The sequence below is a fragment of the Blennius ocellaris genome (assembly GCF_963422515.1).
Source record: "Blennius ocellaris genome assembly, chromosome: 18".
Classification (NCBI taxonomy): Eukaryota; Metazoa; Chordata; class Actinopteri; order Blenniiformes; family Blenniidae; genus Blennius; species Blennius ocellaris.
The window spans coordinates 10,584,566-10,600,455 of NC_137667.1; the positions used below are offsets into that span (position 1 = coordinate 10,584,566).

General features: G+C 40.8%; 3 protein-coding genes across 5 annotated transcripts in view; 1 reads left to right on the plus strand and 2 right to left on the minus strand.

Annotated features, from left to right (window-relative positions):
• Positions 1 to 1,080, minus strand: part of rngtt (RNA guanylyltransferase and 5'-phosphatase) — a 106,885-nt gene extending 105,805 nt beyond the window's left edge. Inside the window, exon 1 of the mRNA XM_080514505.1 lies at positions 691 to 1,080. Coding sequence (XP_080370631.1) covers positions 691 to 754 — 64 coding nt within the window. The 5' untranslated portion in view covers positions 755 to 1,080. The remainder of the gene's footprint in view (positions 1 to 690) is intronic.
• A 524-nt stretch (positions 1,081 to 1,604) lies between these two features.
• Positions 1,605 to 11,148, minus strand: LOC308143290 (interleukin-6 receptor subunit beta-like; the record flags this gene model as incomplete). The annotated part of the gene is made up of 16 exons (XM_080514029.1): positions 1,605 to 2,588; positions 2,697 to 2,778; positions 2,939 to 3,023; positions 3,128 to 3,268; positions 3,358 to 3,501; positions 3,578 to 3,679; positions 4,732 to 4,896; positions 5,025 to 5,241; positions 5,967 to 6,049; positions 6,422 to 6,581; positions 7,075 to 7,104; positions 7,472 to 7,584; positions 7,681 to 7,871; positions 7,970 to 8,099; positions 8,508 to 8,777; positions 11,097 to 11,148. The coding sequence occupies 16 exons, from the start codon at positions 11,146 to 11,148 to the stop codon at positions 2,157 to 2,159; spliced, it is 2,397 nt and encodes a 798-aa protein (XP_080370155.1). The 3' UTR covers positions 1,605 to 2,156.
• A 1,082-nt stretch (positions 11,149 to 12,230) lies between these two features.
• On the plus strand, positions 12,231 to 15,106 carry LOC308143532 (retinol dehydrogenase 14-like). Of its 3 annotated transcripts, none has more exons than XM_080514376.1 (3): positions 12,231 to 12,357; positions 12,434 to 12,713; positions 14,363 to 15,106. In XM_080514376.1, the coding sequence occupies exons 2-3, from the start codon at positions 12,474 to 12,476 to the stop codon at positions 14,978 to 14,980; spliced, it is 858 nt and encodes a 285-aa protein (XP_080370502.1). In that variant the 5' UTR covers positions 12,231 to 12,357; positions 12,434 to 12,473; the 3' UTR covers positions 14,981 to 15,106. The 3 variants fall into 3 exon arrangements, with proteins under 3 accessions (XP_080370502.1, XP_080370501.1, XP_080370503.1); XM_080514377.1 differs by having other exon boundaries at positions 12,275 to 12,357; positions 12,438 to 12,713; XM_080514375.1 differs by having other exon boundaries at positions 12,237 to 12,713.
• Positions 15,107 to 15,890: the final 784 nt, after the last annotated feature.

Consider the following 15,890-nt stretch of genomic DNA (forward strand, 5'->3'; position numbering starts at 1 on the left):
TTTTTAAGAGGCTGGTGAGACTGAAATACGTTCATGTGGAATCAAGTTTGTCTCGTTTTTTTCTGAACTAAATCAAATTTCGCACATGACAAGTAGTAACTTAATATTCCATCATGTGATTCATCACTTGGCCTGGATTAGTTTCATTTACTATAAAATGAATTTAGACCAATTGACTGAAACAGGCAATAACGCTGATTTAGCGTGTTATAAAGGTTATGGGGTTAAATTATAGCGCCCTGAACTTCCTCAGGTTTCCCTCAACTTTTCCCTCAAGTGACGAATCGGAGGCTAACTTCAGCGTCGTAACAGGGCGCCCGAAATCAGACCTTATGAAAAAATACAGCAAATCAAGATGTTCTACGAACAAATTGTAAAAGAAAAACACAACTTGAAACACTGAAGTCAATGACCCGATGCCATTGACTGATTTCGTACGAGCTATTGCCTCAGTTACATGCGTTAAATCAGCAACGCATGTTTACGTTGGCATGCTATTTTTATGTGACTTGAAACGAGTTGCGTTTTATTTATTTTTTTTATCTGCTTGTTTGGAGGGTAAAATAGTGACGGTTCACGTTTTTAGACAGATCACCAAGTTGAACATCATAATCAAATGTGATCAGAGTTGAAGCGCCAAATCTCCGAGCAGAAGCACTACCAACCGAACCGGTGATGGTTTGAACCCACCTGCCACGGGCTGTCCTCTTCTGGGACAGGTACGCCACCGCGGAGGGGGTGCGGTGTGTGACATGTCCGGGAGAAGGTTGAAAATAACCAAAGCCTTGTGTCCGAGGCCGCCGCGCGGGTCGAAGCTCCCCCTCTCTTGTAGAGCAGAAGCCGGGCTGCGGATCACCCGAGCACCGTGGACTCACAGGCCGACAGCTTGCTAATGCAGGAGACTCATTAGACAAGTTTCAGCCCCGATGGGCATTTAACACCAAACGATCTGCTTCCCGGTCCCCGCAGACCGCCACCCGACAACAATACTCTCTTCTCGGGATGTTTCTGTCAAGTCTTGCTAGTTATAAACAAACTACCATAATCTCAGTGGTCAACAAATGAGCTAGCTAGCTGTGGCTGAATCAGGCACACTTCTTCGTGTGACGTAAAAGTGTAGCTCAAACCAAACTGAACGTGTTGCACTGACACCTGCCGGAAACTATGAGAAACACAATCAAATCAAAACGTTGTTGTTGGGTTGTTTTTTTTTTTTTTTACGTCTTTATTGACAAAAACAGGCAGTACAGCATAAAAGTCGAATCATCCTCACACCGCTGTTCTCAATATTTTCGAGGTTTTTTTTCACAACGAACTTTATTGCACCTCGTATTATTGCACAAATAAGCAAATGTAATGATATATATATATATATATATATATATATATAGTTTCCCCAGTGCAAAACATTTTTGGCCAAGTGATGTAAATAATATACTCAAACAACTACACACACACACACACACACACACACACACACACACACACACACACACACACACACACACACACACACACACACACACACACACACACACACACACACACACACACACGCACACACTCAATGATGTATTGTTTTTGTTTATAATAAAGATTCACTTTTATATATGATGTGCCAGAAGGACTTTCATAAAGTAATTTTTATTATTGTGCCTTGTTCTTTATGCACATCAACAAAGCAATGAGGATATTATCTATAGTACCAATGCAAGCAGTGAAAAAGAAAGACTCTTTACAGCATTTAAACATGTGGGCAGGTAACATCACAAGCTTTTTGATACAATATAATACAGATTGTACATTTGTTACACCTTGATGTAACCAGTGTCACTCTAAAGTCAGAATGATACAAATGGTTTCATGGCTAAACACAGAATCCACATCATGACGTAAACAAATGCTACATTCCTCAATTTTATGAAATAGTATAGCTTTCACTGAGATCTGTGTTTGTTTTGACGTAGCTGCTGAAAACCGTCTGTTTTCAATTAAATACTTTGTACAACAACAAATAGAAGTAAAATACAACTTCACTTACACTCTAAGCATGATCTTTTTACAGCATTCACGTCACAATACAGCTAAAGCCAAAAGCTGTTGTGAAAGCTTAATGGGATATTAATTTACAACCAAACAATGTGTTTGCTTTTTTTTCAGTGGGCCTGGTCATTTTCAAACATATCCAAAGTGACATATACAGTCTTGAGGGACATCTTTTCCTGCTCTTTCCCAGAAACACGCTTACACACTTTACCAGTCTTTGGGGTCTGAGGTTCGACAGAAGCCTGACTGCGGTATGGGCTGCCCGGGCTGCCTGGGCGGCCTGGGCTGCCTGGGCTGCTCTCTGAGAGAAGGAATGCTGTGGTTTCTTCAGAAAAACACGGATGCAGCATCATTACGGGGTCAGCCAGCTTCTCATCCCGTCCCGCGGCTGAGTCAGCATATTCTCCATTTTGGTGGCCCGTCGTGCTTCCAGTTGAGCTGATGGCCAGTGAAGGAGTGGACGAATTGGATGTTTGTTCTGTGTACACCTTGTCATACGTGCTTTCAGATGGATTACTGAATGGGTGGAAGAGGCACATACTCTGTGGATAAACACACACACACACACACACAGAAGGTAAATAAAAAAAGGATCATGGTAGGTTGTTTCTGGCAACATTAGTCATAACACGTTTTTGGCTGCGTTTCACCTTGTGATTAATGGACGACGACCATGACGCCACGGAGCTGAGGCCTGGATTTGGAACAGGCTTGTCCTTGAATCTCTTCCACCTAAAGGAAAGTCATTCACACTCATCAGAGACTAATTTTGCGCGCAAACAACAAAGTGTAGATGAATTGTGACCCCCTAAAAAAAAGGGTCAGAATCAGCTAATCTTTTTCTTTGTCGTGTTGGCATTTGACATCACAGTGAGAAATATGCAAAACTTACTGAACAGCGCAGCACAGTCCAAGAAATAACACCAGAACTATGATGAGACTTCCACACACACTCAGTACTGTAATGAAGTTTGGATCTGTAGTGGGAGGAAAAAAAAAGTTTCACATTCACTTGGATTAAGTTTCTATGACAGTGAAATTTGTGTTTTTTGTCAATAAAGAGCTGTCACACACTATTTACCAAATTTATTGGTTTTGAAGAGCCTCTCACTGCTTGTTGTCACTCCAGTGAGGGCTGTGGCCTCGATATACACTCTGTACTGGGTGTCCGCATCCAGATCCTTCAACAAGATGTTCTGCTTCTCGCTGTCTACAGTTATGTCTGCAAAAAAGACAAGGGGGCACAGAAATGTCATGAACGCAGGACGAAAGGTCATATTTGACCTTCATGTGAGTGAAAGAGGGACTTACTGAGCAGTGGTCCTTCCTGTGTCCGGTAAAACACTGTGAAGCTGACAAAAGCACTGCTGCAGGCTCCATTTGAGCGAGTTTCCCAGCTCACATCGGCACTTTTGTCATAAGATTGAACACTGCTGATGGCAACATTGCTTGGATCTGTAGGAATCATGTTTTCGAAATGAGATCGGAGATATATGTGAATATTAACGATTCAGAAATTCCAGCTTCCTACCTCCTACCCTCGAGCAGATTTGATGGACTTGGGTGCCAGGACCTGTCTTGTCATCAAAGAGGGGCGTTACAGTGATATTATACGGCTCCTTGTCCAGGAGGTCTGTAAAGATAGGGAGGAAAGTCTGTGACTAAAGTGTCCACCGATTCTGATGAACAAACAAAACAGGGTTTATATTGTAACGCAGGGAATCCCAAATACAATGTAAGTATCAGAATTCCTGATAAAATGCTGTAAGTAAGAATTTAGTTTTTTTTTTAATAGTGAGATTATTCAGACTTTTGTTTGTTCACTTTCTATTCACAAAAATAAACTATGGACATTCTCACATTATGACATTTTCTCACAGTTACATTGACGTAAATACAATCTGAGCCAAGAAAAAAATATTGAGTCCACTTTTTTCAACCAAATTGAATTGAAAACAATTAAACGTAAGTGTGTTTTTAAATATCATTTGAGGTCCAAATATTTGTATGAAAAGAGTCCAAATGGTGAAACAAAAGTACTAAATGAAAGTGCGGACACTGAAAAGTGTATTCAATGAACAAACGCAATAAAGTAGAAACCTTTATCATCAATACTTTGATGATTTACATCTAAAACGAGCCTCATTTAACAAAGGCAGGATGCACTTGTGCTTCACATGTAATTTATCTAAGAAATGAAAACTGGAGTTTCTTCCCTGTCAAGTGGAACCAGAGGAAAGTCTGCTGGAGGTCCTATAGTGCAATGTCATGAGTCATGAGGATGTGGTGAACAGATAACCAATCTATCTGAAAACATCGTTGTACTTTTCCCACTGTAATAACATTTATGCTTCATATAATGAATGACGCATTGTTAATAATGCATTTTCTCTGAAAGGAGTGTAATTGGATGTCTGGTCTTTTGACGTCGAAATCACACTGTTTACCAGTTGACAGTGAATCACAGTTCTCAAAACACTCAACAAATGCATTATAAGACATCACAAAGCCTTGCCCCCTCACGAGGCTCATTATCCACCACACCCAAAGAGAGATAACACACAAACAGCAAAACGTGTCCAACCACGGACAAGTCTGCACACATTGACTCAGATTCCTTCTTCGCGGCGAATTGATTCAACATCCCTCTTTCTCTCCGTCATCAACTTACATCAATAAACCTACCAAACAGATTTGCATTCGTGTATTTGCTTTCCTTCCAGTTGTATTGATTTCCATTGTGGGTCCAGTCAATCATGTAACCACGGACCGACTGATTAGGAGCCCTCCAGTTCACCAGAATGACACCGTCACGGGTGGAGGTCTGGATGTCGGTAACCCGAGGGAGACCTGCCAAAAGTCAAACAGACGAGGCAATTTCTTGGTAACATGCGTCAAAGCACTCCTCCATTAACATGAAGCGATATCAAACATAAATGGTTCCATTAAGATGCAGAATCGATAGCATTGATTCTCACTCTCTCCAACGGCAGGAACATAAACGGAGTCTTCTGCCAGCAGGACTTCATTCAGGGAGACTGTGAGATTTATTCTGTGCGCGCCTTGGTTCACAGTGACGTCACAAGTTGAGCGGCCGCATAATGTATAGCTTTGGCTGGCTTGAATTGCATCTTCTTGGTCGGGAGTCTGTTTGAGCTCATAGGTAAACCTGCCTGGACACGCTGAAGGGATCTCCTGTGAAGACAGTTCAAAATACAGAAGACAATATCTGAGGGACAAACAGGTCAAAGTTGAGTTGAGGAGAAAAATGACGACCTGAAAATGAAGAACAATCGGAGATAGTGCAGAGCAGATGTATGAGATTTTTTTTTTTTTTTTTCCAAGGACGTACATTTAGGCCTTTATCAGGAAAGTAGAGAATAATACGACAGAAACAAGGACAATCCATGATGGATTACATTAAGATGAAGACTCAAACTGGATCCTATGTGAATCTTGTGAAAGCAAGCGGTTCCCCATGCGTTTCAGACATGTAATATTATTCAGGACCCAGAAAAAAAAGATGATGACTAAAACATGGAGGGATGACACGTAAACAAACCTCAGTGGTCACTCATATAGAAAGTAGAGGGCTGGACTGCGTATGTGCTGAAGTATGTACAAAAGGAACACATTCTCCACAACACACCGGCTCACTGCTATTTCCATGAAGAAAACTCACTTTTAACTCTTGTAAATCTTTCTGTTTCACCCAAAGTAACATTACTGTCTTTACGATAGTCTATAGATATATGATTCCGTGGTTCTGAGGAATATTGGTGATATTTACACGTAGCAGGAGTGAAAATTTAAGATTTTCTTGTGTAAAACTTTAGTTCAAAGAATAAGTTTGTATTTAGAAATGTCGTGTTATGTGTTATTTTTATTGGAGGTGTAGACCTGTGTGAGGGCTTCCTTACCATCCACATGGCACGAACTTTTCTTACTCCATCACTTTGTACTCCAGTCACCTTCCTCCACAGGTGCAGTCGGATTTGACTTTCTGGAACAGATTAAAAATAATTACAGTGAAACACACAATATTATCACCCCTCCATCCTCTGTACCACTTTATAGAGACGGTCCCAGCTGACGATAGGTTGTAAACTCTTGGATTTCTTTGGATTTCTGATATTTTAGGACTATGTTGACATTTTAAGATGGTGAATCATAAAGTACACTATATTATATGTACTTGTTTTGGTCGACCAATAGTTATATAACACCTGCAGTCGATGCTCCTGGGAGAGTGATGGTGGTGCTGCCTGCCCGAGGCAGTTTTCTCCATCAACATCAGCCAGAAGGATCATAATACACAGAGACTTGAAGATTTGAGAGTAACTAAAAGGCATTTTAGGGTGGATGTTGCGTTTACTGTTGAGTTTGGTGAGAACGGTCTTCTCCCGGCTCCAGTCACTCCAGGGGGCCTCGTCGAGAGCACAGCGGACTGACAATCTGTAATTCGTGCAGGACTCAAGTTCTTCAATAGGGATTTTAACATTCTCCTCAGTGTTCAGAGACTTGTTGAAGACCCACTGTGGAAGACAAGTACATCGTCCATTAAATCCCAAATCCTTCATATCCGCACTTTGCATTGAATTGCGCTACTGTGATTTGGTCAAACATTGCAAAGAAAACAAAATGTCTGTTCTCTAAGCATGGTGAAGGCTGGTGTGACTGGCATACATATAAACCTTTGGACGTGTTCGTACCCTCTGTGATTATGGATGATGAAAACAAACGAACAGTGATTATAAACAAAATTAGCCACTATCTTAAGATCAGTCCCCGGCTCAAGCCGTCATCCTCCCCCGCTGAAACTCTCCCCTCATCAGCTCAGTGCCAAAGAAGCATTTTTTGGGGGGATTTTTTTTTGCTCTGTTTTGTTATGTTTGCAATATGAGGACTCTCTTACGTCATTACACATTGTATTATGACAATGAATACCTCTAAGTTGCAAATAGCCTTTATTGTTAGGGAAAATACAATCTGCAATTTCAACAATGAAACAATTCAGTATATCTTTACCACTGGAGTCCTTTCATCAGCTGAGGGAGCCTGGAACCAGAAAGACATACAAAATGTAATGTTTTTTATGCACATCAGGTTTGATACTATGAAATATTTTTTTTATTTAAGTATTTATAATGTGCTATTTCCACCTTCAAAATTATAGTTCAAGTAAGTTTTGTAGCATGGATTGTCCCTCAGATGGATTCATTTATTTCACAGAAATCTCCAATCACTGAAGGGATCCATTTCCTTTGATGAACATTTATACATCCCAAGATTTCATGTATCAGACTCCCCCATAAGTGACAGTCCAGCTGTTCTTTAGGTTCTAATGTCCCACCATTATCGGAGAAAGTGTTTCAACAGTTTGAACTACAACTGCTTCTGTTTGTTTTTCCAAAGAGAGACTCACCTTTCTGAATTTGACCTGACAGTGATGCTTCTCTGATGCGTAGGATCGACTCCACTCAACCAAAAGATGATCGGAGAAATGCGCGAAAGAAATCTTCGGAGGATTGATTTTCACTGAAGAGACGCAAGATGGTCTTAGTCAAAACATAAAAACATTATTAAGAAGCATGAATGTTTGGTTTTTTTTACAATAAAGCTTATGCAACTTACAAATCTGATATAGGTTGAACTCATAGGAGTCGGAGTAAGCCTCCCATGCACAAGCTTTGGCTCGCACTGTGATGTTGAAATCATATCCGACATAAAGTCCTATTTGCTCAGATGCGTAGAAATCTCTCACTGTGCAGGTTGTTGCTTTCGTCTTGCAGATTTCAATTGGGGAAGTGTGCAAAGCGGAAGAACTGAAAGAAATGCACATAATATATTGGATATATCAAAATCTGGAAATGTGTAAGCATCAATTGATTCTAGAAAATATGAAGAAAATGTTGAAACCTACTACAGGACAGAGTAGTTTACGTTCAACTGGGAATTAAATTGATGCTCCCAGGAGCATGTCAGGAGTTGTGGCACGCCGACTTGACTTTCATCGTCATAATGCAAAATGCAAAATATGTTTCTGGGCTTTGCTGTGAAAAAAATAGCAGAGTCATGCACGTTAAAAGAAATCTACAGGTATTTGAAGCAGCTATTTTCCTGTTGAAAGTAAAGCAGCACAATCCAGCATTTTTCCTGGTCTAGCTGGTGTATGAACAGCATCAGACCAGCGTAAAGCAGAATAAACAATAACAGAGCAGTATATACCAGAAAAGACAAGCTTGAACCAGAATAGACCAACATATATAAGCAAGGCATCTTATATACCACTATACATACAAGGATACCTGCATTAACAACAATTAACTTGGACAATCATAAAGCTGCATAGACTGGCACCGACCAGCTTAAATCAGCATAGATATACAAAAATGATAATGAACTAACAAGAAAATTATGCAGTTTTGCTGGGGTTTTTTTGTTTTTTTTGTAAGGCTCACTGTATGTTACGATGATGATGCCTCCAACGACATGCTGCGTATCAACAGTGCGACACGCCACCGTCGCTTGGTGATGAGTGAAGTTCCTCAGGGTCAGGACCACGTGCGTGGAGTTGATAGTTTGCGACCAGCTTTTATCGACGGATTTGTTGTCAAGTGTCCAGAAGGTTTCTCCATGTACACATGAGGTCCTGCACACGACCTCGGTGCTGGATCCCGCTTCGATGAATTGATCTTTAGGGTCAACGCTGCAGCTGTCGTCACGCTGGCCTGCAGGGAACGATCATGCTTACAGTGCTTTTGGTGGTTCTAGTTTTGCAGAGTTGTATACAAAGACTAGTTTTTTTTTTGATTAATGGCAATATCTCAAAACAAAACAACACAGCTGCTCTTATTAGCAGGTCCTACTACCATCATGTCATATGATCGAATAAAAACTAACAGGCCTGCTCATAATCTATTATTCGCCTGACCAGAGTGGGACTCCCTGACGATCAGGGCAAATTTTGCTCTACTTGGAAAGAGTTCAACTTCTTCAGCCAATTCCACACTCAGGCTTGTGTGAAATAGTGAAATCTCACAGGGGATTTATACAGATTTATCCATGAACTCCTGTGATTATCTTCCTTTCAGCTAAAGAGACAAAAGTCCCTTTCTTTGCCAGATCGGATTATTTTTTTCAGACACAGTCAAGTAAAAACAATGCTCACAAAGTCTCCATATCCGTACGCCAACCTCAAAATACAATGGGAAGTAGATAATGGCTGTTTGCTTGGTGACTCAACACTTCCTCTCGTAGCTTCCTAAATACTAACAGGTTTATATACTGTGAAGCAGCGAGAGGAAGACGTCAGCAGACATTAGGAGTACATTAGCAAAGGAGCACACTTCATGACAGCTCCAACAGTGAGAAAAGCCCATAAGAAAACTATGGCGCCTCGATTGAAGCAGGAATATAGACTCCAAACAAGAGACAAGCTTTTAAATGTGAAACAGTCGCCATACCTTGTCTTTCTCATCTATTATGATGACATTTCAGTTACAAAACTTAGCACCCGTTTCTCCAAGACCACAAATATTAAGATGTGTTTTTCTCACAGAAAGTAATATCTGAGATATCAATTGATATTTTCAGAATCTAGAGAATGTTTAGTTGAGTTGATGCTGTCAAAGGCAGGAAACCCACAAACAAATCGTGGAGGAGATGAAGAGTTTTTCATTCGTGTAATTGCAGTCTTCAAAGATTCTACAAATCTCTTCGCAGCTGCAGTGAGCGACGCATCACAACATTATGAGTTTTCCAAATCATTGACTTTTCATAAAATGGGATCCCAGGCTCTTTGAGCCACTGTATAAAATAAAACAAGAAGAGCAGACATTAACAGAAGAGATACTCAGTGCCTGAAAACATGAAGAGCCTTTGACACGTTCTCGCCTGCATCAACTCGTACACCACATCCAACAGTTTGTTGGGTATTTTTTGCTGTAATTTCTGCTGCAATGTAAATAAATTTGATGTAATTAAACAATTCCGCCCCTTCAGATTCTAGAAAATGTCTGAAGTAATATCTCCTGCTCCAATTGGGTCCCAGATCCAAGTAGGTCCACAGTGCAGTTTTATATTTTGGTACTTTCTCATTCCTTTTTTTTTTCTTCCTTTTTTTTTCTTCTTTTAAACATTGGTACATGCTAATGTATTAATATCACAGGATTGAACAGTGACTGGCCATCATTTGTAAAAGAAACTTCTGCTCCAAGCCTCTGCATTTCATTCATTCTACTGTACATTCACACTACATATCAGAAGGTCAAAACACAGGTCAGTGCAAATACAGAAATAAAATACAATATAGAGCCAGGTGGGTGGTTCCAAACCTCTTTGGCTAAACATTGATTTCAGTTTGACAAAGTAGTTTTCAAAATTATTTTCATTGACGAAGTCAGAGGAGGCTTTGTTTTTGGACTGTGGGCAGAAGCTGGAGTGCCTGGAAAAAAAATCCACTGGCACACAGGGAGAACATGCAAACCCCACACAACTTTTGCCAAATCCCATGTTTTACCACATCCCGCTGCTCCAGCATAATATTTCAAGTAAACAATCTCATAACTAATAACAAGTCATTCATTTGAATAGAATGCATCAGAGGAGACAAAAGGAGGGAAACATGCAGGATAGAGGAACTGGAGTGGATACACTGGTTTACAGGATTTTCAGTTCAAATGGAGGGCACTTTGCCACTGGAACAACGTTGCATATATCCTGTGAATGGTACATACATATATTTAACACTTCCCACAATATGAAGTGAAGGAATCTCATTCATAGATAACACTGACTTGGGTGCATTTCTTAAAATATTGTGCATAATTTAAAATTCTGATTGAATTAAATCCATGATTTGCTAGCAATGAGAGGAAATTGCATTATTTCAGAATGAATAAGAAGCATATTTCCTGACAGAAAAACTTAAATAACCATGTGACATTATGTAAAATGAAACCAAAACAATTCAACAATTTCCCTCAAATCTCTCCCAAACAGTCTCTTCTCCTACAACCTAACACACAGTGAACGAAATGTTTTCTTACCTATACCAATGGGAATCACAACGAGCATAAGCAGGAGTGGTAATGGATCCATTCTTTGACTGAATAGACAGAAAGCAGAGAAAGTCCTGTGTAAAAATGCATTTAGAAGTCCACTGCAGATGATCAAAGTCTTATTTACTGAGTCTGTTTCACCAGATTGTAGGAGAAACTGCTGCAGGTTGTCCCACACTTATGCCATGGAGCAACAGGAACTGAAGTAAACCCCGAAATAAACGGGAGGTATTACCCAACTGGACGCAGAGCTTCAGACAAAGGGGAAGTGAAATAACTCGCCCTCTGTCTTCAATATGCATCCACGTGACACACATACACACACAGAAAGAGAGAGAGAGAGAGAGAGAGAGAGAGAGAGAGAGAGAGAGAGGGGTGGAAAATGAGAATGACATTCCCAGCAGTAGATTAACATCTTCCATTACTGAGTTCTATTGTGGTTGTCTTATGTCTCCTATTGTTGGGTTTTATTGTATTTTGTAAACTGAGCTCTGTGAGTTTCTAAAATGTTCAGTATTCTACCATACTGATATCGTCATCTGATGTCAATATTATGAATGCTGTATTGAGCCCCCAAAGTTGTACATCTCTGGAGGATGTGACAGCCATTAATGCAATCTGCAGCATTCCTACAAATCTAAAATGACTTTTCTTTTTAACAAGGAGTTACAGTTTGAAATAATTTTATCAGCATCAAGTTCAAACAAAGGAATAATACTTTTTTTTAAAAGTATTTAAAAATAGATAACACAGTGCTGTCTAAACAGCTGCACATTCAAAACCACAACCAAATACTGTACTTACATTTGAACAAATATGTATTATGCCATACTTATTTTTTTATTGTTTGTAGAAAGTTTAGGGGAAAATATACATGATTTGTACTATGAGGAAATGTCAAAAGAAGATACAATTACAAATACAGAAGTAATAACCAATAATGTACTGATGGCTGTTGATGTAATATCTAAATGTATAGTGTGTTTTCTATTAAAAAATTTTTTTTAATTAAATGTATTTGTATTTTCAAGTAACCATTCAGCGTAGGTCCACTCCGGCCCAGTAGGTGGCGGCAACGCGCCTTCTATTGTTCATAACTTGTACCGAGGAGCCAGTGACGAAGACCAACAAAAACAAGTAGCCGCCTTAGTTAGCTTGCGAGTGAGGAGGAAATGTTGTGAACATTTCCGGAGCGGTGGACACATAACACACCTCTGCAGCCGGTGACCCGTCCCCGGTCCGGTCCCCCGTATGTACTCGGCGGTGCTGATCGCCGCTGTTGTCGGCGGCGGCGTCCTGCTTCTCATGCGCCGTTTGTTTCCCAGACAGAAAGCCGTGCAGCTGCTGCGTTATCCCGCCCACACAATGCGGGGAAAGACCATCATCGTGACCGGGGCCAACAGCGGGATCGGAAAGGCCGTGGCCGGGGAGCTGCTGAAGCTGCACGCCCGGGTCATCATGGCCTGCCGGGACCTGAAGAGCGCCGAGGAGGCGGCCCAGGAGATCCAGAGGGAAGCGGGTCAGGAGCAGGGGGAGGTGGTCATCAAACACCTGGACCTGGCTTCTCTCGCTTCAGTGAGGAGATTCTGTGAAGAAATCAATAAGGTCAGCAATGACACACAAGTTGTATTATTCATTCGCGGCTGGTGTAAGAAAAAGTATGTGAACCCTTTGGGATTACTTGGATTTCTGCATAAATTGGTCATAAACTGTGTTCTGATGTTCAGCTGACTCACAACAATAGATAAACAGTCTATGTTTTAGTTCTTAAAACACTACATGTAAACATTCACAATGCAGTGTATGTGAACCTTTGGGTTTATAAACTGGTTGACCCTCCTTTGGCAGCAATAACCTCCAGCAAACGTTTCCGGTACTTACAGATCAGATCAGGAGAACTTCTGGACTATTCCTCTTCACAAAACTATTTAATTGCCGTAATATTTATATTTTATTATTTATATTTAATATATATGTCTCGTGTGAATTAATCTTGAGGTCATGCCGCCGCAACTGTACCTGAGGCGACTGTCCTTGGTGCTGAAATTAGAGATAGACACTTTAAATCTATTTGAAGATAAAACGTGAAATATGGCTCTTGAAGGACATTATTAAATAGTTGTATCTCAAAACCTACTACTACGTCAACTTTGTGCATATTTGATTTGTTTTGACTTTGATATGTTGTCTTTACAGAGCACAGTATTTGTAAATAATTTAAAACAACTGACTTTAGGTGAGTCAGATTCACACAATGCGTGTTAAATAAAACACTATCAGCCATTTACACTTTGTACATAACAGGCAGTCATCCATTACGATACAGCATCCCCAAATATGAAATGTAAAGCAAGATGAAGCTTTAAGTATGCTAATCCTTTACCAACCCGACAGGGGGTGCTGCTGCTGCTCCCAAGTTCACTTCATTACATCCAACAGTTCATTTTCCACCACAGTGAAATGTTCTCTTTCTATGTTTGAAGTCAGCTATGCATGAAATTCATATTTAAACAAGATATAAATAAGTATGAATTTTGTTTGAGGAATGCAATGATGCAGAAAAAAAGGTTGATTGCTTTTTGCACATGGAGCGAAGTCTTGACCTCAAGATTGGAGGACCTGCATTTGAATCAAGGTGGATTGAGGGGAAAGTTGCAGTGAGCCCCTGTGGTTACCCCTGCAATCCTGTGCAAAAGTGCACATAGCTTGGGAAAGTGTAGATAGTAAACTTAGCCAAAAATCTACATTTGAGTGTTTATCTTGGCTGCTTTTTTGACATACGACATTTAATGTTTTATTTTTGTTGGCTTTTTTTTTGGGAGGGGGTGTTTTTTATTTTTTTCATATTTGGTCATTTTCAAAGACTTTTTCTGACACTTACCTCCATAACAGCCAGTTGTCTCAAGGTGCTCCCTGTGAAACCAGATAATCACATTAATGTGTGCCCGAGACATTTAATAAGTGGTGAATTTTGTGTATTGATGTGTGTGAACAAACATTGCACGCCTGAGGATGCTTTAAAAGGTCTGGCATGACGTCAAGCTCACTCTAAAAGTCAGTCATCTCCTAAAGGCATGAAACAATGCTGGAATGAAACCGGCTACGTTGAAGGTTACACACACACACACACTTTGTGTAATACATATAGAGTGAAACTTCATTCTAGATTTTTATTGCTTGCAGAGGATTCCATAATACAAAACAAAATCTTTACTGCAAGTCTGATGATCGATATGAATGTCTCTGGTTTTTAGGAGGAATCAAAGATCGACGTGCTGATAAACAACGCGGGCGTATACCAATGTCCCTACACGAAGACGGAAGATGGCTTTGAGATGCAGCTCGGCGTGAACCACCTGGGTCACTTCCTCCTCACTCACCTGCTCCTGGACCTCCTGAAGACGTCGGCGCCCAGCCGCATCGTCGTGGTTTCCTCCAAACTCTACAAGTACGGCCACGTCAACTTCGACGACCTCAACAGCGAAGCGAAGTACGACAAGGCCTTCTGCTACAGTCAGAGCAAACTGGCCAACCTGCTGTTCACGCTGGAGCTGGCGAAGCAGCTGCAGGGCACGGGGGTCACGGTCAACGCGCTCACCCCAGGCATCGTGAGGACCCGGCTGGGCAGGCACGTTCAAATCCCGTTCCTGGCGAAGCCGCTGTTCAACCTCGCCTCGCTGGTGTTTTTTAAGAGTCCTCTGGAAGGGGCGCAGACTCCGCTCTATCTGGCCTGCTCCCCAGAGGTGGAGGGAGTGTCTGGGAAGTGCTTCGCAAACTGCGAGGAGGAAGAGCTGATGGCCAAAGCTGTGGACGAACAGGCAGCCAAGAAACTGTGGGACATCAGCAGGATAATGGTGGGGATCACTGACTGAGGGAGGTGGGGGGGGGGGGGGTTCTGCTCCCCCCACAAAGACATGACAGTCTCAAAAAACAGCTCATGCAAACACCTGATAACAAAAATGCAATGACACGTGTGTGCCAATGAATTTGAATAAAGAATTTCCAAAATGTGCCTGGATTAAAGGAGCATTGATCTTCCCGGATTTACGTTATCTCTCACGTCACTTTGTCAGAGAACAAATTAGGCTTCTTTATTAATAATTAATATAATACATAAATGCAAAGATCTAAGATAATAGAGTTGATTTCCATCTTCAGTCTCTTGACAGGTTAACAAAAGCCACAGAAAACAAACTACAATATAGCAAAACTGAAGTGCAAATAATTAATAGGAAAAGAAAAATCAAATGAAGGGATCTGATATATTAAACTGCTGGAGTGCATAAACCTCCTTAAAGGATATTAATGAGATGGCATGATGTCTTGCTCGACAGTAAACTGCATTGTTGCACCAGGTTTACACACATGGTTAAACTCATACACAGGATGGTATATAATGGATCAATTATGCACATATATACATATACTGACAAATGTGTGCACAATGCACATACATGACTCACGTGAGGTCACAAATGTCAATATTTCAGTGAAATAAGTGCACATTTCTCCCACATTCGGGAAAAGAAGTTAGCGAAAGGAGCTTAAGAAGATAAATGGCGATTGGAGTCTTAAGACTGCACTGTGTGGAGATTACACATTGAGATTCGGCACACAGTATGCGAGATTGTATTTATGTGGAGGCGTGTATGGATACGCGACTAGCTGCAATAACATACAAGTTCTAATTATTAAAACGTCTATAAAAGGTCGTTCCTTGCTAGAAGGACCTGATCAATCAGTGAGGTGAGAAGTTAGGAACAGTTGCTTGCAGGTCAATGT